Genomic DNA, 24,895 nt, shown 5'->3' with positions numbered 1-24,895 from the left:
ACCTAAACTTAACCATCTCTAACCTTATACTGTACCTAAACTTTACCATCTATAACCTTATACCTAAACATAACCATCTATAACCTTATACCTAAACTTAACCATCTATAACCTTATACCTAAACTTAACCATCTATAACCTTATACCTAAACGTAACCATTTATAACCTTATACTGTACCTTAACTTAACCATCTATAACCTTAGACCTAAACGTAACCATTTATAACCTTATACTGTACCTAAACTTAACCATCTATAACCTTAGACCTAAACTTAACCATTTATAACCTTATACTGTACCTAAACTTAACCATCTATAACCTTAGACCTAAACTTAACCATCTCTAACCTTATACTGTACCTAAACTTTACCATCTATAACCTTATACCTAAACATAACCATTTATAACCTTATACTGTACCTAAACTTAACCATCTATAACCTTAGACCTAAACTTAACCATCTTTAACCTTATACCTAAACTTAACCATCTATTACCTTATACCTAAACGTAACCATTTATAACCTTATACTGTACCTAAACTTAACCATCTATAACCTTAGACCTAAACTTAACCATCTCTAACCTTATATCTAAACTTAACCATCTATTACCTTATACTGTACCTAAACTTTACCATCTATAACCTTATACATAAACATAACCATCTATAACCTTATACCTAAACATAACCATCTCTAACCTTATACCTAAACTTTACCATCTATAACCTTATACCTAAACTTAACCATCTATAACCTTATACTGTACCTTAACGTAACCATCTATAACCTTATGCTGTACCTAAACTTAACCATCTCTAACCTAATACCTAAACTTAACCATCTATACACTTATACTTAAACTTCACAATCTATAACCTTATACCTAAACTTTACCATCTATAACCTTATACCTAAACTTAACCATCTATAACCTTAAACCTAAACGTAACCATTTATAACCTTATACTGTACCTAAACTTAACCATATATAACCTTAGACCTAAACTTAACCATCTCTAACCTTATACTGTACCTAAACTTTACCATCTATAACCTTATACCTAAACATAACCATCTATAACCTTATACCTAAACTTAACCATCTATAAACTTGTACTTAAACTTCACCATCTATAACCTTATACCTAAACATAACCATTTATAACCTTATACCGTACCTAAACTTAACCATCTATAACCTTAGACCTAAACTTAACCATCTCTAACCTTATACTGTACCTAAACTTTACCATCTATAACCTTATACCTAAACATAACCATTTATAACCTTATACTGTACCTAAACTTTACCATCTATAACCTTATACCTAAACATAACCATCTATAACCTTATACCTAAACGTAACCATTTATAACCTTATACTGTACCTAAACTTAACCATCTATAACCTTATACTGTACCTAAACTTAACCATCTATAACCTTATACCTAAACGTAACCATTTATAACCTTATACTGTACCTAAACCTAACCATCTATAACCTTATACTGTACCTAAACTTTACCATCTCTAACCTTATACCTAAACTTAACCATCCATAACCTTGTACCTAAACTTAACCATCTCTAACCTTATACCTAAAATTAACCATCTATAACCTTATACTGTACCTAAACTTAACCATCTATAACCTTATACCTAAACTTAACCATCTCTAACCTTATACTGTACCTAAACTTAACCATCTATAACCTTATACCTAAACTTAACCATCTATAACCTTATACTGTACCTAAACTTAACCATCTATAACCTTATACCTAAACGTAACCATTTATAACCTTATACTGTACCTAAACTTAACCATCTATAACCTTATACCTACACGTAACCATTTATAACCTTATACTGTACCTAAACTTAACCATCTATAACCTTATACTGTACCTAAACTTAACCATCTATAACCTTATACCTAAACGTAACCATTTATAACCTTATACTGTACCTAAACCTAACCATCTATAACCTTATACTGTACCTAAACTTTACCATCTCTAACCTTATACCTAAACTTAACCATCCATAACCTTGTACCTAAACTTAACCATCTCTAACCTTATACCTAAAATTAACCATCTATAACCTTATACTGTACCTAAACTTAACCATCTATAACCTTATACCTAAACTTAACCATCTCTAACCTTATATCTAAACTTAACCATCTATAACCTTATACTGTACCTAAACTTAACCATCTATAACCTTATACCTAAACTTAACCATCTCTAACCTTATACTGTACCTAAACTTAACCAGTTTAGGTACCTTCAAGTCACCTTCAAGTCTCTGCTTTACCCTCCACCACCTCCCCCAGCTACTAACCTCACTGCTGACTGCCTTGCCTCCTTTTTTACAAACAAAGTGGCAGCCATCAGCAGCCAATTCACTAAACAACTTACTCACAACCTGTCTTCTCCAGCCCTAGGCTCATCGTTCCCTGGTTTCACCCCCCTCGCTGAAAGTGAGGTATCTAAACTACTAACATGTAGCCGTCCTACTACCTTTTCCGCTAGATCCGATCCCATCTAACCTCCTTCAAGCCATATCACCGACTATCACCCCGGCAATCACACATATGATTAATTCTTCCCTAACTTCCAGCACTTTCCCTTCCGCTTTCAAAGTGGCTCGGGTCGCACCACTGTTCAAAAAACCCTCACTCGATCCCAATCAAGTAGAAAACTATTGGCGGGTCTCTCTCCTCCCACTCCTTTCCAAAACCTTAGAGAGGGCGGTCTCTAGACAGGTAACAGAATACCTGTCAAGAAACAACCTTCTCGATACACTTCAATCTGGCTTCAAAAGTGGTCACTCCACCGAAACAGCCCTGTTGTCTGTGACAGAGGCCTTAAAAACTGCTAGAGCTGCTGCCAAATCCTTGGTTCTCATTCTGCTAGACTTATCAGCTGCTTTTGACACTGTCAATCACAGCATACTCCTGTCCATACTCTCAAGCATGGGCATAACGGGCAGTGCACTTTCCTGGTTGGAATCTTACCTCACTGGGCGCTCGTTCAGTGTGACATGGCAAGGCCAGCTGTCTGTGCCTCACAACCTCACCACAGGGGTGCCCCAAGGCTCGGTGCTAGGACCCCTCCTCTTTGCCATATACACCACCTCACTGGGCCCGATCATCCGCTCACATGGCTTTTCATATCACTGCTATGCGGATGATACTCAACTCTATCTGTCCTTCCCGCCCGACGACCCCACTGTCTCGACGCGGATCTCGGATTGTCTCGCTGACATATCCACATGGATGAAGGATTATCATCTTCAACTAATTCTGGCGAAAACGGAACTGCTGGTCTTCCCGGCCAAACAAGGTATTTATCACAACATTGATATTAAAATCGACTCTCTATCTCTTGTTCCTACCAAGGCTGCAAGGAATCTTGGTGTCATTATTGATGACCAACTGACATTCTCGGACCATGTTGCCGCCGTCTCCCGGTCCTGGCGCTTCGCACTACTCAACATCCGAAAAGTCAGGCCGTACCTGACCCAATATGCCACTCAACTGCTGGTACAAACCTTGGTGATGTCCCGTCTCGACTACTGCAACGCTCTCTTAACAGGCTTGCCGGCCTGTGCGGTGAAGCCACTACAGATGATACAGAATGCGGCGACGTGACTGGTGTTCAACCAGCCAAAGAGGGCACATGTCACTCCGCTGCTCATCGAGCTCCACTGGTTACCTGTAGCCGCCCGCATCAAGTTCAAGTCTCTTATGCTGGCCTACAGAGTGATTGCTGGGAATGCTCCCACCTACTTAAATGCTCTTGTAAGAGCACATGTTGACCCCCGGATGCTGCGCTCGTCAAATGAGCGTCGCCTGGCTCTGCCGGCCGTACAGCCACGGCAATCCAGGCTATTCTCATTTGTAGTTCCACGTTGGTGGAACGAGCTGCCAAAAATGACCAGAGCGGGGACCTCCCTCTCTGTCTTTAAGAAGCACTTGAAGACCCAGCTCTTCAGTGAGTACCTCCTCTCCTAACCTACAATTACTTAGCACTACCTAGCAGTATTTATTGTTACACTAATGTCTCTGTCGCAATGTAGCTTGAATGTTATTCTCCCATGTAAGTCGCTTTGGATAAAAGCGTTTGCTAAATGACTAAATGTAATGTAACCATCTCTAACCTTATATCTAAACTTAACCACCTATAACCTTATACTGTACCTAAACTTAACAATCTCTAACCTTATATCTAAACTTAACCATCTCTAACCCTATACCTAAAATTAACCATCTATAACCTTATACTGTACCTAAACGTAACTATCTATAACTTTATACCTTAACTTAACCATCTCTAACCTTATACCTAAACGTAACCATCTATAACCTTATACTGTACCTAAACTTAACTATCTCTAACCTTGTACCTAAACTTCAAATGTTCTTTCTGTCAATGAGAAGTTTTTATTTAGCCATTTTCTACATTATGTCATTCAGCAGACGATTTTGTCCAAAGCGACTTTCAATAAATACATTTGTCACAGTATCAAACCACTTTTATCAGTCACAGTCAGATAAACATTCTCTGGAAACAAGTAGTGCTTGTAGAGGTTTTTTTTTTTTGTAATGAAAATATGTTAAACTCTAAAGGGAAAAAATGTTCTATATTAAATAGAAACAAACAGCAAATTTTAGAGTGATCTTTTATTTTGATAAAGTACAAAATATTAAAACTTTCTTAAATGCATTACCATAACTTGCTATACAGAGGTAAAAAAAATCAAAAAAGAAAACAAGATTGAACTAACTTGGATGAACTAATGTTCGAGTTTCGCATCACAAAACATGTCAGGGACATGTCAGTATGGGAGAACGTGTTTTTTCTAATACAACATTGAGTATTTTGCTCCGCTCAGAGTGTTTAAAACTCCCTTTATATAGTGTTTGCAAAATAACTCAACCCAATTAACTTATATAAAGACAGATTTTTTTGGTAGTGAATATGGTAAATTCCGGTAGTAGTCCCGGACCCAACTAGTTGAAAAATTTGAACGCATCCCAGAGTCGTGATAGGAGGCGTAAATTCCATACCGCAGAGCGTCATAGCTTCCCGCGTGCAGAATCCTACTCTCTATAGGAATGAATGGACTACCGGTATGTTCTCATCGTTTGAGGTGTGAAGCAGGTTTCAGGCGCCATAGAAATGTTATTCTAATCTCCTTCAGTTTCCAATGTCATCTGATGTGTAAGGCAACAAGGAACCCTCATTTTTTCCTTCGATTATGGTTCTTCATCTCCTCCAGCTCTCTCTCCATCAGGTGGGACTCTGCTGTGGTCTCCGACAGCTTCGGAGACAAAGGAAACAGTCTGAGCGTCAGATCTTTAACAAACCCACAGACAAAATGATTAAGATGTGTATTCGGGGCAGTTCTAACATGGCGTTGTCCAAGTTTGATCCAGATCGGTTCATTTTTTGTGGGAGAAGTTTGTGATTAACAATTGCAACCTTGCGTGCATGCACAAGTTGACGGAGTACACAGATCATCTGGTAACACTACAGCTCTTAACCAAATGACAGGTATTATTTATGACTATTAACCTTTATTATGTTTGAATTTATTTAAGTATTATCATATTAACGTGTTAAACATCATAAATATATATACGCTTCTCAGAACAACTGACACGCACCAGAGTAAGTTCTACAAAATAAAAATCCAATACCATCATTGTCATAATTTATAGACATTTCAGAGATATTCATGTATACAATCTTCCTGAATTACAATTACTGGTAACAATAACCATAAGCAATTACATAATACAAGGAACATTTATTTATTATGTATGTGTTTTTAAAAATGTTCATTCTCTTTCTAGTTTTGGAAACTTTTCCTTTCACACTCGCCCATTGAACTTTAACGAAGGGCCGACTACCCCTGGACCAAGGTGCTGCCTGCAGCTGTATTGTTCTTCTTCTTATTATTATTATTATTATTATTATTGCCTTCTTTATGCAAGCTTCTGTGACCCTGAGATTTCCCTCCAACGATCAATAAAGTATTGATCTATCTCTCTATCTATCTATCTATCTACCTACCTACCTATCTATCTAAATGGCATTCATAGTCCAGCAGTCCCCTGGGACATTTCTGTGAAACTCACCATATCTAACAAGAGGTCAATCTTCAGTTTCAAGAGGTTGTTCTCCTCTTCCAATTGTAGATTCCTTTTCGTAAGCCTATGCATCTCCTTGCCAGAGGAGTTGCCGCCGGACTCTGGATGAAGGAAACAGAAACACAAGGAATTAGAATCAGAATCAGAATAGTCTTAATTGCCAAGTAGGTTTACACAAACAAGGGATTTGTCTTGGTGTTCGGTGCATACATGAAACATAGATGTAAAACAATAAGTAAAATATTAGTGAAATATATAAGCATATGTAAAATAGGGCCGTTTTTTTGTTTTTTAAATAAAACGGTACAGTTTTGCAGGACTGTGCAAATGTTCATTATTATTATTATTATTATTAGGAGGGCTGGTTGCAGGTTATTTCATGATGCACACAGGTAAATATGAAAAGGGCGTAAGTAAATGTGCAAGTTTGTGATATTTTGCAAGTAGAAAATAGTTTCAGAATACCATAGCACTGGGATTCTCAACCTCAACTCAAGGATCCTCAACTGATATGCATTAGGCTGCGGGCCCCATTCAATACGATTTTGTCTCTGGGACCCCAATCCTGAGTTTTACAGTTAGATGTGATCATGTTGCTGGGGAACCACTGCCACAGAGAGACAGAAGGAACGTCCATAAATGTACAGCTCCCAAATGTCCACAGCGGGGAATCCTGACTCGTCATTACCCGTTATCCACTGTCCTTCTTCAAATTTTAAGCTCTGGCCCCCGATGGTCATGGCTGGCGCTCCGTACTCGAGGCCAAGTTCGACTTCCCTCGTCGAACGATCCAGCTGGAACCGGGAGAGGGTGAACAAAGTGAAGACGCACATCACAGCTTCTACATCCCGGGTACAGTCATTCCCACCTCACGGTGACCGTGGACGTTCCGTGTTTATCACCGGGAACCCTTCACTCACTGTGTGCAGATTGGACAAGGAGGCAGACTTGCGCGGAGGCGTCTTCTTCGGACTGAAGGTGTTTCCGAAGAGCGGCATCTTAACCAGAGATTTTTTCAGCGTCTGGATGGAGGGAACATCGATTTAAAAAAAAATACGAGCGCCGAGATTTTCGACTGATCACCTCAATCACCGCCCACTAACTAATCGCAAAGCAATTTGCAATTGAAGTCAAGCACGTTCGCTACTCTAGGGAGCTCAAAGAACTAACCATACCTGATGTTTAATTTTTAAACGGTGGCTGCCTCACTGACGGTTTACTACCAACGTTGTTTCAAGAAACGAACGATACATTTACCTCCATTCAGTCGATTAATTCAGGTTTCATGTCTGGTCGTGTTGGAGGTTTTTCCTCCTTTCTTTCCACCTCTCGGGGAAAACACGCCGTTCGGGAGCCGCGCACGCGTCGACGATTCCATTTTTTCCCCCCCCAACGGGTTCGCGTCAGACGTGGCGCACACGCACGCTTTCGAGAATGCGCGGGGGGACGCGCGCCTCACTGAATCCAGAGGAAAATGTCGACCCCGCAAGTGAGCTCGAGATGAGCCCATTCGGATTTCGTCGCAAGATGTTTCTTCCGAGGAAATCGCCCGTCGCGGTAACCCCCCAGTTCAGGTAGCAGGAGTAGGTTCAACCCATACGCAGCCAATCTCCATGGTGACTGCGGCAGCGTTTGAGTCCTTCAACGTTGAACACGATTTTGCAATATTGGAATGAACTTAAATGCTCAGAGTGGCGTGTCGTTGAGGCGTCGTGTTAAACAACAAGTTTAAATAACAAGTTTAAACAACAAGTTAAGTAACAAGTTTAAGTCTAAAGTTTCCTTTAGAACATTTTTAGGGGATTCTGGCTCCACCCACCCCGCAGGAGCCCCAGTGGCCTAATGGATAAGGCACTGGCCTCCTAAGCCAGGGATTGTGGGTTCGAGTCCCATCTGGGGTGCTCTCTTTTGGCGGCTCCCCGCAGCCTCAACAGGTGCCCTACGCTCCGCGTCAAGTCGGAATAGTCGCGGATGGATGACAAGCCCACGCTGCCGGTGCCCGTCTCCCAAAAGGCCTCTTAACACGGGCTCTATTTTCTGAAAACGAACAATTGTATTTATTGCTCTGTTCGACACCACCGCTCCCATGGCGGAGCAGAGCGTCAGACTTTGCGTTGTTTTATTTGCTCTCACTGCAGCCGCGCCAACTGACCGTAAGTTATCCGCCCGTTTCTAACGTTTCCCTTCACGTTGCCATAGCCTCCAGTGGAACGCTGACGTAGGTGCATTTCTTTTGAAACGCAACGTTTTCTTTGAGATTTGATTAAGAAATAAATAAGCGGAGTTGAAATGTTGGAATTGCTCAATATTGACCTATTTTTTTGTTCAGCGATAGTGTCTTATCTTTTTTGTGTCCTTGTGTTTCTTGAAAGGGTCTTTCTAAATCAATGTCGTTATTATTATAATTATAATAATAATAATAATTATTATAATTGTTCTTATATATATTTTTTTCGTTATTATCATTATCATTATCATTATTATTATTGTCATCATTGATATCATTCATCAAACAAACAAAACAAGTGACACACTGTAGGCAGGACTAGAGTTCAAGGGCTTGTCAATGTCCTGATGTGATCTTATATAATGTCTCTTATCCAACCTCCATCATGCTTGTCCTGCCGAGGTAGCGCTTCAAGAGGCCACGGTGTACTGGGATGAGGCCCACAAAAGTGTTATTCTCAAGGAGGGGGTGATGGAGAGGGACGGCGGCGCCTACGGCTTCTTCAACGACACCCTCCTCCTGTCCGGATGGGGGGTCCTGGAGGTCCGCGCCGGGTACGGGCCGACCGGGCAGAGGGATGAGACCACCTACTTCCTCGCCGGGTTCCTGGAGGGCTACCTCACTGCTCGGTGAGGGGCGGGTCACACCCCCCCGCTCAAAGGTCGTGGCAGTTTTTTTTTTACGAGGGCCTCTGTGATCCACGACGGCCGATATCTTGTCTGTTTTTCTTTTCTCCGTTCCAGACAGATGTTTAGTCACTACTCCAACATGTTTCCCCAGCTGATTAAAGACGAGAAGATTCTCAATCCCTTGAAAAGGTTTTTGAGGTATGTTATTACGTGATAAAACAAATAAAGATGTTTTATTTTTATGCCATAATAACAACAATAATAACAACAACAACAACAACAACAACAACAACAACAACAACAACAACAATAATAATAAATATACGTAGCTGCAGGCAGCAATACACAGGGTCCAGTTTATTTGTTTAGGTACGTGTTACAGTTTTTTGGTTTCTGGGAAATGCATCACAATTGAATCAACTTACAAACATCAAACATCGTGGAGTTACATCCTGGAGTTACTGCCATAGTACTTTTTTTTTTTTTTTAATATTGTGATTGACCTTGAGGACTGGACATCGTGGAGTTACATCCTGGAGTTACTGCCATAGTACTTTTTTTTTTTTAATATTGTGATTGACCTTGAGGACTGGATTTCTGCACAATGGCTTCTTTATTGTCTATTTTTCGGCAACTGAAACAAGAACAAAAAAAACGTTGTAATAACTTTTCATAACAATAATAAATACATTTTATTTTACGAATATAATAAATACATGTTCGTTGTAATTACTACCTTATTGTATGTTTTCTGTTACTATTGTACAATTGTAATATTCAGCTTGATAACTTGTTTATATTGTAATGCAGACAACATTTATGGAACTTTTACATTAATTTGTCATTTGAATTATTATGGAAGACCTTGTCAATACTTAACACTTTCTCTCTTTTCATTTAAAACTGCTAAGTTCAGCTGTAGGAAACTGTTCATGCATTATAAACGTTTCTTTATTTTTTTACTTTAAACCAAACCTTATGATTGTTCTTGTTGTTACTTACCTTGTTGTGTGTAAGTACATCTGGAGTCTCTGTGACGGCAGATGACGTTGGGTCTCGTGGGCGTCCATGATGATGTAATAACGTAGGTTTATGTATTTAGGGAGATTTACGACAGTCAAACCTATGTCATTTTAGTGGCGACTTTTTCCCTTGGATTACATTTTCAATAAGTTACATTTCCATTGCACGGCTTCTATTTTTCCGACGGATCGCTGGATCGTGAACGCATCACTCAGTCGCACATTTCAGTGGACTCGACTCGACGTGGTCACAAGTTTTTGTGTACTACTGTTTTTCGTAATTGTCATTACTCCGGCAAAGTAAATGGGGACCACAGAGATAAAATATCAATCAAACAGATCTACAGACATCTGCCAGAAAGCACTACAGAATGCCACGGTTAACGGTGCCAATGGACATTTTGAATCGGAACCTGCACATTTATAGTAAATACTATGATGACATCATAAAGTGTCTTACTCTAAATCTCATCTTGTTAACTTTGTTTACAAACAGTTGCATTTCAGTCAAGCAGGGCAAGCTGAATATTTGGGGTCAAAGTTGTTCGGTTTTTGATTAATATCTGCTCCGTATGTGGGTCAATTTGGATGAAACTTAAACCAAGAGATGCTTGTGACATGGCAGTTTAAACGGCACCTTAACCGGGTTTGTAGCTTATGTCATTGTTGTGTTCTTGGTATACTTTTAGCCGGGTTGGACATATTTTGGCGTGAATAGAATTTTATCGCGTCTGTGACATCGTTAGTTTTCGATTTCAAAATTCAGCGGGCTGGACCAATGATAATAATACAATAACAGTAATAACAACAACCTTCATTTGTATAGCACTTTTCATACATGCAAATCAAAGAAAACAGAGGTAATCAAATAGTAATAATAATTTTTTTTTACCTCAATTTCAGTTTTGTGATAGATAGACATATTTATATAATGTATTAAAAATGACATTTATTATTGCAACGATTAATACAACACTTAAATGATGCCAAAGACGAACCCCAATTTCCTCCTGAATTTCTACCCTCGTGGATTTTTTTCTTGGGATTTATGAAGTTATTTCCCGTTATCTTAGCTTATCTCATCTCATTTGATCTGATCTTGTCTGATGTTCCACAGCAAGCAGGACTACTGGAGCAGAGAGCAGGCCAAGCTGAGGCGAAGCAGCGACCCCCTGTGGATGCACGTGGGACTGATCCTGGCTCAGCTGGACGGCCTTCAGGCTGGGGCTGCTTATTGGGCCAAGACCAAAAACAGAGAGGTGTGTGTGTGTGTGTGTGTATATATCTGTTTTAACATGTTCGTAGGTGCATGCATTTGCGGTCTGGGTGTGTGTGTTTTTATAATCTTTTAGTTCTTAAGGACATAATGGAATGTTGTGGATCACTTTTTGTCTGGTCTTTGGAGAAGATTGGAAGTATAAGATTCAAGATTCAGGATTCAAGATTTTTATTTGTCACATACATATACATACTTTCATACATATATGCAGTGAAATGTAATGCAACGCACCCGGTGATAGTACACAATATGTCCTAGGAAAAAAAAAAAAAAGTAAACAATTCCTTTCTAATAGACCGACTAACTGATTCCTAAAACGTAATACAGTAAGTTGAATACTTATAGAATAAGATAAAAATATATAGAATAAAATACAATAAAAATAAAATGAAATAAAATGGAATAGATAGAGGGAATATGCCAATGTATATACAGATATGTGCATATACTGCACATATACTGCAGATAACTGCACGTTCTGTTATAAATATCCTGATAATGGGCAACGCATGTTACCGGTGTCACCTGTTGGGAAAGAAATTAGAAGAAGTTTGTGTTTCTTGTGACTCAGTGTAAAGCCGGCTTCACACCGAATCTGTAATCGCATCCGACAGTCTCCCCAGTGGCTGTCAGGTGAACTGCGTCTGAGTTTCACATCATAAAATATGTCAGGGAAAATGGCAAAGCTTGTTTTTTTCCACCGAGTAGTTGGATCATCTGGACAGCTACCATTTTTCCGCATCATCACTTTTTCGAGTGCGGATTTTCTCCATAGGAATGAACAGACTTCCGGTTTGTTCTTGTCGTTTGTCGGATTCGGCGTGAATCAGGCTCAAGAGACTTAAAAAGCATGGATTCTTTGCTCACGGAAAAATAAATTCAGATTATAAAAGATAATTCAAGTTCACAGCTATGGAAAACAAATCACATACAAATTTAACCACCCAACGGCGACAAGCTTACAGACCGTACTTAAGGAGTTAAATTCCACCATAATTTTAGATAATTGTATTTAATCAGTCGTCAAGAATGTATTTATGTTGTTTAGTGTGTGTGTGCTTCATTTGAACGTGTTTGTTCATGTGTGTATGTGTGAAGCTCCCTACTGAAGTGTTCTGTGTATAAGAGAGGCCATGCATGCATGTTTGTTGGTTCTGTGTTCCGTGTCCATTACCGAATGAGAAAGAGATTTGTCACCCCATCCCTTCATCCATCCCTCTCCTTCAACCCTCCTCCTCCGTAGCCTTTGTCACTCTTTGCGGTCCAGTTTCTAAATGGGATTGGGGACCTGCTGGACCTGGTCCCTGCCTTGACACCGCGCTCCAACTCTTCCGCCGGGACGGCCGCGTTCAGGATGCCAGGAATGGGCCACTGCACTGCTCTTATAAAGGTCAGGCCTAACTCATTTGGCTCCGGCAGCGAGCAAGGGCTTGGGAAAATCCAGTGCGGGCTTAATCGCCATTGTTAGGGCCGAGCGCTCATTTTTTTTGGCTCCTCTCAAAGGTGGTGAACGAGTGCGAGTGCCATTGGAATGGTTAATTGAGATACTATCTGGAGAGGAGCTGGACCTGCCTCGGAGTAGGCGCAGCCATGACTATGTTATTAAACTAAAAAAAATGGCTGAATTGCTCTCCGTAAAAACAACTAATTAATTTATCAATTATTATTTATTCATTCATTACAACGCCTTCAACAGAATGTCTAGTTTCCCATTGTGTTGCTGTTTAAGGAGAGGGGCCCTACATTGTATAATGTGGTAGAATAGCCTGCGTCCTTATCTTTTTTAGCAGGCGCACTTAAAGCTGCCTGTATGAATTTGTCACGTAGTGTTTCATTTTGTTGTCCATTGACAATGTAATGGGGCCGCAACGGCAGGGAGTTTTAAAATATAGTAAAATAAATTGTTTCTACTGAGCACTGGAGTGTTGCGTGCGTACATACGTGTGTGCATATGCATATTACGAAATGAAGTCAATGTTATCCCATTAGTCCCATTACTATCCTATTGGCCTCGATTGTGTTGTTGTTGTATTCTTAAGCGTATTTCACACTGAATGCACATCCGCATCTGACAGTCGGATTCTCCCCCTAGTGGCCGTTGGACAAATCTCCATTTATATTGTGTTATATTCATAGTGCAAATTTTTTATAAATCACACAATTCACCTATAGAAAAAGAGATTTATTGATAGTAGATATGGTGACATCCAAGGTTAACGTTAATAACGTCATTATTTTATATACGTTGTTTATTAACTTTACGTTATAAGTTCCAATAAAAAACTTGACTGGCGTTACTTCCGGTAGTAGTGTCGGACCGAACTCTTTGAAAAGATTTGAATACACCCCTGAGCCTTGGTCGAACGCAGAAATTCTACAAATGGCCGTTCGGTTTGTTCTTGTTGTTTGTCCGATTGGGTGTGAAGCGTGGAGAGTTTGTCAAGTTCAATACAATGTAATCTACTTTTAGACACACACACACACACACACACACACACACACACACACACACACACACCTATGTCACTGTCCATTTTTCTGTCTCAGGTGCTCCCAGGCTTTGAAAACCTCCTGTTTGCTCATTCTAGCTGGTTTACGTACGCTGCCAGCATGCGGGTCTACAAACACTGGGACTTCAAGTTGTCTGATCCACACACGGCCACAGGCAGGATGTCATTCAGCAGCTACCCTGGTACACATACACACACATACACACAGACACACACACACACACACACACACACACACACAAACACACAAACACACACACACACACACACACAGATACATAACACACCACGCGCTGGCACAGCTGCGCATACCACACGTCCACATCAGATTGTCCTGTGGGCTGCTAGTAAAATGTCAATTTCTTACAGACCATCAACACACAGCATAAACAGGGAATTCTGAGTAGATAATTCAAAGCTTTTAAGCGTAAAGAGCATTTATTTCGCCTTTTTTTTTATGTGGCTCTATTGTCGAGCTATACATGAGTTCTCATGGGCATGGGGAGTCATGGGCATCAGGCTCATTTAGATAGAAAATACTCTTTTCTAATATTTCACCACGGCACTCCGCTGTAATGAGACGTTTCGGACATTTTGGGCACCAGTCAGCAAAACAACTGAAATTGCAGCTCAAATCAAGAGCAGAGAAACATTTGTGATGTTCAGCCCCGCCATACTGTAATTTGTGAGGGGAGGATCAATCAAGAGGTCTTAAGCGTAAAAAAAAAAAGAAGAAATCCTCTTATAGGTGCCTTTCCCATTTTAAGCACAAGTGGTTTTATAGTGCTATATTTAGAGGCAACGTTATCACTCCACCCGCATTAAAATGAAGCGACTAAAGGCGCTGGTGTCATGAGCGGTGACAACGAGGCCCCTGCAACTCTCATATTATATATATATATTTTTCCCTCCCCGACCTCTCCTCGAAAAACATAAAAAAAATACATTTGTGTATATTATCTGTCAATTCAGTGAAAAAAATTACTAGACAAGAATTCTCAGAAAATAAAAAAAAAAGTGAGTAACCGTATCTCCACAAATCTAAATCAGTAGTCAAATAAAAACTGGGCCTGTAATAAATGCCGGGGGTGTGGTCGACACAAACAAATAAAAGCCTGCCTCAAATACAGACCGGGGGAAAAACTGATCAGAGCTCCGCTTCAGAACAAAGCAAATAAATACAGTGTGTTTTCGTTGTAGATGTATTTAATTTACTCCATTTCCTACTTCCGTGTTACAGATCGCTTCTTGGGGCAAATGCCCCACTCTGTACCCTCTAAGGAGGAAGTGGTGCGTTGAAGCCGAACTCGGAAAACTGTAATTTCCCTGTTGGCTACAAGTGTGACTAGCTCTCTCTTTTTTTCACCATACATGTGTTTGCATTGGCAATGGCACCCAAATGGAAGTTTGATTCAAAAGTCGTACTAAAATATTATCAAATACACATATTAAACAGAGAGAATTAGATATAAAACCCTGCCTCGCATATAAGGCTGCTTCCAATAAAGGCCTGGTACCTCAGCAGTTGAGGTAAATAAAGGCCACTATTTGAGGAAATACGGTGTTCTTATTCATAAAATAAGGTGCGGTCCTTAGAAATAACTTTTTTTTCTTTCCCAAAGACAGATAGTAAAATATTTTCTCAAAGAGTTCGCATATTTTCTGATGTGCACGATATTACCGGTTACTTTATCTCAAAATAAATGAAAATCAGATCTTTTGTTTATTTCAAGATTTTCTGGTTATTAAACAACAAACAAGCAAACAAACAAACAAACAAACAAACAAACACATAAATAAAGAAATAGATAAATAGATAAATAAACAAATAAATAAATAAATACACAAATAAATAAATAAATACACAAATAAATAAATGATTAATTAATTAATTAATTAATTAATTAATTAATTAATTAATTAATTTAAAATAGAACGGTGTCAAATAAAAAAATATATACATTCTCATCTTCATTCTTCTTATTTCATTATCACAAATAATCTCTTTATGAAACATGGGTGGGTGTGCCAATGTACAGGGTTCCTGATGTCCCTGGATGACTTCTACCTGCTGGGCAGTGGTCTCCTGATGACCCAGACCACCAACAGCATCTTCAACATCTCCCTGTTCTCCCAGCTCAGCCCCTACTGCCTGCTGGCCTGGCAGAGAGTCCGACTCGCCAATGCCCTGGCCCACGGTGGGGAGGAGTGGGCCCGCGTCTTCTCAAAATACAACTCAGGTGTGTGTGTCTTTGTGTGTGTCTACAACCATCCAACATCCTTCTAGAGAAGACATTGAAATACTTTTAACTAGAACTGTTTGGTTTTACTTCAATGGGGAGGGGGGTCTTGGGATTTTTTTTATGAAGAGCTAGTATGAGCGCAAACACACAGACGAAGTGAGCAGATGATCATTCTTTAAATAACATGCATGTATTAAAATGCATATGTTATAATAGCATGTACTACAAACTAAAGTTAAGAGAGAGAGGAGTCATTAGGGATTTAATGGAGGAAATCTAAAGCCAATATTATATTATTAAATAATTTGCCAGATTTTCCACAAACATTCATTAATTGATTGATTAATAATTAATTTGATTATATATTGGAACAGCTATTTCTTTTAATCTCACCTAACTGATGTTTGTAGTTTCTCTTTCTCACATAACATTGTAATAATGATTACATTGAAGGCTACATTTTATTCTGAGGAATTTATTTGAAGTGTAAACATCAATATCATGTGGATATCATATTGAGTTTTCAAATATTAAGTCATTGTGTAATTAAGTAATTGTCATTTGTTTTGATACAATTAATGGACATGCATATATCATTTGTATCTAGATACATTTTAATGACTATGGAAGCGACATATCGACAAGAGTTAAGAAGGGTAACGAATGATTGCGTTGGTCGGCAGGATTAATACTAGCTTTTTTTAAAAATTCACAGTCCGAATCTGCTCAAGCACATGTCTCATCCCAGATCCCTCATATTACATAACACTCGAGCAGCTGCTCAGGTCTTCCACGTCTTGTTGCCATGGAGGGACGGAACAGAGGAGAACAGGACATGGTGTTCCTCATGCTGCTTACATGTGAGAGATGTCAACCCAGACGGCACCCAACAGTTAGGCTTAAAGCAATAATATGGATAGATAGATAGATAGATAGATAGATAGATAGATAGATAGATAGATAGATAGATAGATAGATAAATAGATAGATAGATATAGATACACTGTCTCCGCATCTCACATAAAAACAGGAGGCAAAATAATTATCAAGCAAAACAGTAAAAATATAAAAAAGAAAATGGCAATATATGGAAATTTTTTAAGATATCCAATAAACCTGACAGTTAAAGGTGCAATGTTTAGAATTAAAAGCCTCTAGTGATGAGGTTTCAGATCAACAACCAACTGAATACCCCTCTCCATGACGTTGCAACACGGCAGCCTCCATGGAAGAGACGGTGGCCGCGAAAAACGCGAAAGGCCCTCTCTGGAGTCAGTGTTTGGTTTGTCCATCCTGAGCTACTGTAGAAGAAACATGGCGGTGCAACATGGCAGGACCGTGAAGTGTACCCGCTCCCTATGTAGATATAAACGGCTCATTCTAAGCTAACGCAAATACAACTATTCTTATATTCATGGGATTATATACTAATTAAAAGATGATAAAAATGAAAATTACCCCCCCATGTCCAAAAATAAAATAGATGCCCGATACAATAACTTGTGAAATAAACAGTGAACCAAAGAGATGAACTTAAGATAGAAAAAGTGATGATGGCACGGGAAAGCTGAGATAAAATATAACCCCTTAAGCAGTAAACAAAATTGGCAATAAGCCTATAAACGAAAGATCGCACAGTTAACACACTTCTGTCTTAACAAATTCACATTCTGATTATTGTCCAAATGTTTGCTCTTTTATTTATTTGTTTTTTGGAATGGAGGAGTTATACAGAAAAGAACAGTCCTCGTGAGCACAGTGGTTGTCTCATTCTGACATAAAAAAATAGAAAACAACATTTTGCCCATCATCATCCTCATTAAGCAGCAGCTTCCCCTCGGTGCTTTTTCCTCAGGTACCTACAACAGCCAGTACATGGTGCTGGATCTGAGCAGGGTGTCACTGGGTCACAGCATCAGGGACGGAGCCTTGACCATTGTGGAACAGATCCCTGGCAAAGTGTTGCACTCTGACCAGACGCAGGCGCTACGCAGAGGTGAGGACAGGCAGCGAGATGGGACAGTGCTGTGTAGAAACGAGTGGGGTAGAGCAGTATAGAATAAAAATAGAACAGAATGGAATAGAATATACCCAGCAAGAAATAGAATACAATATAACAGGAAGCAATAGAAAAAAATGAATATAATATACCCACAAGAAATATCATAGAATAGAATGTAAGAAATAAAATAGAATATACCCACAACAAATAGAATAATATAGAATAGAATATACCAGAAATAAATATAATAGAATATAACTGGCAGTACATCGAATAGACTAGAACAGAATATACCAGCAAGTAAGAAATAGAATATACCAGCAAGAAATAGAATGAAATAGAGTAGAATATACCAGTGAGGAAATATAATAAAATGGAATAGCATATATCAGCAGGAAATGAAATAGAATGTAAAAGCAAGAAATGTAATAAAATAGGCAAGGCAAGACATGTTTATTTGTATCGCACATTTCAACAACAAGGCAATTCAAACATCGAAAGGATTAAGACAGAGATAATAATAATGTATAATGTAATGTGCAAAGAAACACATAAAAGGACATAGAATACATAAAGTAAAAAAATAGAATACATAGAATGCATAAAAAGTTATAGTGCACTGCAAGAAATTAGTTAAAAAAACCTTGTTTTATTCTTTGTTAACAATAATTTTGCCTATTCCCCGAATAGCGTTTTACCTCTGGGCGATATCCTAGCTCCGGATATATTATATTATTATTATATTTATATATATATATATATATAATATTTATATTCTATAAATACAATACAATTGTGGCAGATTCGCCACCATACGCCACCCAAGTGGCATGTTCAGGGACCTCAGCACAGAGACACAGACGACAGGCGGTTGTTACCACCAGTTTATTGTAGAGAGGAGGCTCGGTGGAATTAGCCAGGAGCAGAAGGAACACGTCATGACACAGGGCTCCCACCCTGACCGAGTGTGTGACGGGGTTTTTAACCTGATGCTCCTTCGCCCAACCAACGGGCATCAGGTGTGGCTGCTCAAGCCACCCCATCCACCACAACAATATACCAGCAAGAAATGGAATACAATAGAATATAAATATAATAGAATAGAATATACTTGCAGGAAACTAAATACAATATCCTAGCAAGAAATAGAATAGAATGAAACTGATACCAATATATAATATATTATATAATGATGATAATAATAATGATATAATATAATAATGATGATAAGATAAATATCATAAATTATAACTTAATATGTGTATATAACTTCAGTATATATTATAACTCTATACTATATAGTTGGAAGTGGAAATTTGCAGTTGGCGTGTTGGCAGCCAGTCAGCAGTCAGTCAGCGGGCGACCTACATTGTGTGTGCACGTAGTTCGTGGCTTATCCATGTTTTTTTCATATTTACTGTGTTTGTGCTGTGTATTTTGTTTATTTTCACCCTTCATGATTTCATAATTCATATGGGAGAAATTGCTTCGACATACGACTGTTTTAACATACGACCGTTCGTATAGAACGAATTACAGTCGTAAGTCAAGGTACCGCTGTATATATATATATATATATATATATATATATATATATATATATATATAGAGTCAAATAGAAGTATTCAACCTAGAAGTATTCTCTTTAAAGGTGACTCCTGTATTTGCATGGATTTTAATGAAAATGCGTTAATTGAATGCGTTCACGTTTATTGAAATGTTTCAAATACACTGATTACAGTGTATTTTTAAGTAGAGTCATTATGAACAGATAAATTGTAATTGAAAGTCCTTACGTTTAATTTGAAATTCCCTGTATGAACAAACCCCGAATAAACGCTCACAATTATTTTGCCGAATCAATTACATGGCACAGAGAACATCAGTGACGTGGCGCTGTTAAATTTGCGGATACATAAGCGATGAGTCATTGTAAGAATTAAACAAATCAGAAGGTTAATAACTTTAAGAATGGCTGGATCTGGATTTACTTGGTAAACAGCTCCATTGACTCTGATCGTGCATCGTATTTCATAGAGATATGAAACCAGAACACTGGACGGATAAGCGGGCGGATAATTGGTTTCTTTCCTAACTCTGAAGATGTTCTAAAAGGATGATGTGCTTATCTCACTCTCTTTTCTCTGCGTGACCTTTACCCACAGGATGTGTTCCTTACTCCCCTATCTCTGAGCTTTTCCTCAGTACAGACATCAGCTTTGTGTAATTTATTAAAAATGTAATGGAACATTACGAGAGAAAATTTAATACGATTTTTGGATAAAGACAGCAAAATAGCAAAAAGAATAGGCATAATAAGCCATTTTTTCCTGGCAATCTTAGGAGCTTTCAAAAAGATCTCACCTCACAAAACAAAAAGCAGAAAGGACTAAACTGAAATATGAACAGCAAACAAGTGAAACACAATATGGTGAGAAATAAAGCTGGACCTAGAAAATTGCACTCACTCAGTCAAAATAATTGATTTTGATAGTCACAAGAGTGAATCAGTCACATAAATTGTGCCTGAATCTTTTTTTTTATTGGACTTTAATTTATTCCTCACTAATTATTTTCAGTTTGTAAATCACCTCGCTCGCCAACTCTTGATGGAGTAACTCTGGACTACAGACTAATTTGACAGATTTGTTCCCTATTAACGAATCGTTTGTCAGACTTGCATCACAATCTATTAATAGGCCACAATGTGCGTCGTTAGGGGTGGCTATCTGGGGCATCAGCCCCGAATGTGTAATGAATAGCCCTAGATACAATTTTTTTTTAATACAAAAATAAGAATAATAAAAAAAAACATTGGATCTATTCATGTCTTTCCGATCATGCATTAAAGCCCAATATGATATTGTTGATAAAAAAAATGCATGTACGTTTTGGGTCCTCTGGGTGTCATTCAAACAGCAGATCTACTTCACACTACTTGGCACGTGCACATTTTGTGGGAGCGCGAGAAACAGAGAGAGAGAGAGAGAGAGAGAGAGAGAGAGAGAGAGAGAGAGAGAGAGAAAGAGAATTCAGCGGTTACAGGGCTTGTCATTTGGCCTCTGGTCCGGGCCCTTGCGATCTGTGCTCTTTTATTTTAGATGTATTTTAAAAAAAGCACAGTGGATAACGGAGCCCCCTCCCCCCTTACCCTGAGCTTCCCCTTGGGCTTAGTCCCTGATTAAATCCTAGATCCTTACACCCTGGGTAGGACATAACAATAAGCACAGTTATACATATTTCTAACATTGGAAGAAAAAAGATTGGGAAACACTGATCATAATAAAACAAGTAATTTACCTGTGTAGGAGGTTAATCCATCTCCTCAAGGTCTTTTTTGGTGGTAGGTTACTGGCCGTCATACAACGTTCCGTGTCACACGGACATCTACAACCTGAGTGGCTATGGTGAAATGTGGGGACGTTATGGGGAGGACTTCTCCTACGACCTCTGCCCGCGTGCCAAAATCCTCCGCAGGGACCAGGCCAAGGTGTCCAGCCTGCGCTCCCTGAAGCACATCATGAGATACAACAGTAGGTGCTGCAAGGAGCAGGATCGCTATCGGTGCGCTTTTATTTTGAAACATGTATCTCCTTCACATGAGGCTTATTGGACATTGAGTTTATATTAAAATATATTTAAATTTTATTCATTAAGAATGTAAATTACATCATTATAACAAATGAGTAAATGAAATGAGGCGTTGCTTGCGGAGCTAGTTCTGTCAGACAACTTGACGGCGCCACATGCTTCCATGCCCTGATGGGTTGGCGTATTTAATTCAATTCCCCCTTCCCTATCTGCTTTGCTGCTTAATTTTCTGCCTGCTTGCTTGCTGCGCTCCCTCCACCTTTTCTGCATCAACCTGTCGGGCTCTACTCTTCTGTCCAGCTCATCACTCCTATAATTCTAGCTCACTAAGTATGGCCTATGTTTACACCTTTTCCGGGAGTGATGAGCAGTAGAGCCCACCGCAACCGGAAACAATGCAAAATAACTAAAGATCATTTTTAAGTAAGAGTTTTCTGTCAGAAATATTGATTTCAGTGTTAGGATGGAATAAAACAGACCACATTTAAGCAATGGAGTACCTTTTTACAATGCTAAATTCCTCAATATGCAATTCAGTTAAATTCAGAAAAAGGTCCTCTGTTTAACTCTTAGGTTTAAATTTCTCAACTGAGACTAATGATACTATTTCGGGATCAAGATACAATTTGATTAATTCCCCAGACTACAAGAGAGATCCCTACACCAAGGGACACCCGTGTAAAACTGTCTGTTGCCGTAATGACCTGAGAGCGAGGCGGCCGACTCCTGGAGGATGCTACGACACCAAGGTCAGAGGTTAGAGTATGAGAGTAGTCCCTGACCTGATGGTACGTCAATGAAATTTGCAACTTAAAAAAACATGTCTGTCTCTTTGCTTTCTCTTACTTTCACACTCAAATTCCTCCATCACACCACACTCTATCATTGCATACACACACACACACACACACACACACACACACACACACACACACACACACACATTCTCTCTCTTTCACACAGCACAGGTGACAGACTACCACATGGCTTGCCAACTGGTTGCTGAGGTGATAAACGGTCCCACCACGCAAGGGGGTCTGCGCCCGTTCTCGTGGGAGCATTTCAACCAGATGGCGCATCAGGACCTGCCGCCGTCGTACAACTTCACCTTCATCACCGTGAGGCCTTCCCTCTACCAACCCTGACACGCTGTGAAAAAGAAAAGCTGCTCTAATTCTCACCAAAATTCAAATCTGAAATCCTAATCTTGCTGTCACGTCTTCTTTTACCAATCTTGCTTGTTATGGCACTGTAAGTCTGTAAGGTAGCTTTTAAAACGAAGCCTTCCAACCCCGACCTCTTATGACCACTGGGTTATTCCTGTACGCCACTAACAATCTACCTCTGCACTATAATGTTGTAATTTTGTATTAATCTCATTAACTTATTCCATATTTGATACAACTTGATTGAACAGAGAATATTGAATACCTGTACTAAGTCTTTAATAATAATAAACAATCTTTCTCAGGAATAATACAGTAGAACTGAGAAAGTAAATACAAAAATGATGGCCGAAAGTAAGGATTTGAGTCTGTCAAAGTGTGTGCGAATAGAATATGAGTAGTTTAGACATTCATCATAAAACAGATTTATTAAACATAGGTTCAACAGGAGTAGAATATGGACCAAAAAACTAGGTACAGCCTCACATCAATGGTTTCAATGGGTTTTTGGCAAAACCTGTTCGGAATGTTCCAAATCTGTCTGCTGGGTCTCATCATTCTCAGGAAGTTGAATGGCAATGTTCCAAACAGCAACTGGACTTCATTTTGACCAATTTTGGTATTTTGAAGAATACTTTTGAATAATACTAATTTGCTGACAGGTTCCATCCGATTAAGAGATGCACAATTTGGGGTACCCCCCCACCCTGTGGGTTTAGGGTATAGTGCTTTTGCCCATGTGCCCATTCCTTTTGGGTCATACCATCTTTCAACTTTATTGACTCATATATTCAAGATAAAAAATAATTTAGAAAATATATGTTTTAAGAGAAATTGATGAGCATAGTTCATAGATGCTTCAGGGCAAAATTGATGGTACCTGGTCAAACTATGTAGGAATAAGACGAGTAAGGGACCATATGTGCCTGCATACGCGTGCACCAATTTAGCTCAAAATTGGAGTTTCGATGCAGGAGATTTTTCAGTTGAGAAATCAATTATAGCTTCATCTTCTGGCTGGGTGAGTGGGTGAAAGATTGTGATTAAGTTTTATTCAAACTGTTGTCTATTGGAATTATTAATAGAATTGTGAGATGTTTACAAATATATATATATTTGTGGAAGTTAGTAGGACTGTGCTCCTTGAAGAGTCCCAGGCTCTTAATCTCTGTCAGGTACATTATGTTGATATGTCGATGTGTAAAATTTACACCCGGCACTATATGACATTATCAAACTTTCAGAGGTAAATGTTCAAAAGTACACATCATTATTATAATAACCATTATTATTATTATTATTATTATTATTAATAATAATAATAATAATAATACAATTATTATCATTATTATTGCTAATATTGTTGTTGTTGTTGATTGTTTAGAAAGACAATAGGACCTGTTTATCGAGTTTATATTGTGTGTTATTTGTACAATTAAAGAACCTAATCAGAAAGCAGAAAAACACCCTTGACACCATCCGTCTGTTTGTGCGTCAATAGCTAGGCTTGATCTATAGGCAATGACCCCAGTGTAATCAAGCAAACTGCATTGATTGTAATTACCATTTGAGTGAACACATGGGGGTATTTAACAGTAAATGAACAGTCTGTTTGGCCCTAGCCCGTAAGATGATACATTCCCAAAGGGAATGCAGTCTCACAAGGGCCCCACAGTAGCACTGTGTACTTATTAGAAGGAAAAGTCTGCTTTATTATTTACTTGGCCGTCTAGTGATTGTGGAATAGCGTTGAGGGTGTTCAATGAGAGTGGTATACATATATATATATGTATAAAAAAAACATAGTAAGAATAAAACTACTCAATGCCCAGAGTGACACAAAAATACAAATGAATAAATAATTATAGATGTATATTACTATATATTACTTTACACCCAGTCCTCATAATCAATGCAACCATACTGCCGATTAGCCCCTGCCATGCCCTTTCAATTTATAAGAAAGAAATAAGATAAAATAAGATAATAATAGGATTTCTCCGGAGGGAAAGACTGGCGTTACAGCAGCAAGAAACAGTGCAGTTGAGA

At 38.8% G+C, this 24,895-nt stretch overlaps 2 protein-coding genes across 2 annotated transcripts; one reads left to right on the top strand and one right to left on the bottom strand.

The window, feature by feature from the left end:
* Positions 1–4,713: 4,713 nt before the first annotated feature.
* On the bottom strand, positions 4,714–7,509 carry cby1 (chibby 1, beta catenin antagonist). The gene is made up of 5 exons (XM_080021075.1): positions 7,435–7,509; positions 7,098–7,199; positions 6,866–6,971; positions 6,166–6,278; positions 4,714–5,345 (listed from the first exon to the last, which is right to left on the bottom strand). Exons 1-5 carry the CDS (start codon positions 7,438–7,440, stop codon positions 5,265–5,267), a joined length of 408 nt encoding a protein of 135 aa, XP_079877201.1. The 5' UTR covers positions 7,441–7,509; the 3' UTR covers positions 4,714–5,264.
* A 1,309-nt stretch (positions 7,510–8,818) lies between these two features.
* On the top strand, positions 8,819–23,242 carry plbd1b (phospholipase B domain containing 1b). Its single transcript, XM_080021649.1, has 10 exons — positions 8,819–9,033; positions 9,148–9,231; positions 11,173–11,314; positions 12,578–12,724; positions 13,882–14,026; positions 15,884–16,084; positions 17,943–18,083; positions 21,437–21,622; positions 22,323–22,429; positions 22,649–23,242. Exons 1-10 carry the CDS (start codon positions 8,876–8,878, stop codon positions 22,823–22,825), a joined length of 1,488 nt encoding a protein of 495 aa, XP_079877775.1. The 5' UTR covers positions 8,819–8,875; the 3' UTR covers positions 22,826–23,242.
* Positions 23,243–24,895: the final 1,653 nt, after the last annotated feature.

The sequence above is a fragment of the Zeus faber genome (assembly GCF_960531495.2).
Source record: "Zeus faber genome assembly, chromosome: 20".
NCBI classification, from domain to species: Eukaryota; Metazoa; Chordata; class Actinopteri; order Zeiformes; family Zeidae; genus Zeus; species Zeus faber.
This window is presented reverse-complemented; position numbering and strand designations above follow the sequence as displayed.

Excerpts from the sequence above, each read along its gene's own strand:
- cby1 (XM_080021075.1), bottom strand. Across the intron at positions 6,279-6,865 it reads AGAAGGACAGTGGATAACGG|AGTCCGGCGGCAACTCCTCT; the intron begins GTAATGACGAGT and ends TCCTTCATCCAG. Across the intron at positions 5,346-6,165 it reads TTGACCTCTTGTTAGATATG|CTGTCGGAGACCACAGCAGA; the intron begins GTGAGTTTCACA and ends TTGTCTCCGAAG.
- plbd1b (XM_080021649.1), top strand. The coding sequence starts at position 8,876 with ATGGAGAGGGACGGCGGCGCCTACGGCTTCTTCAACGACACCCTCCTC. Across the intron at positions 9,034-9,147 it reads GAGGGCTACCTCACTGCTCG|ACAGATGTTTAGTCACTACT; the intron begins GTGAGGGGCGGG and ends TCTCCGTTCCAG. Across the intron at positions 18,084-21,436 it reads GACGCAGGCGCTACGCAGAG|GTTACTGGCCGTCATACAAC; the intron begins GTGAGGACAGGC and ends TTTTGGTGGTAG.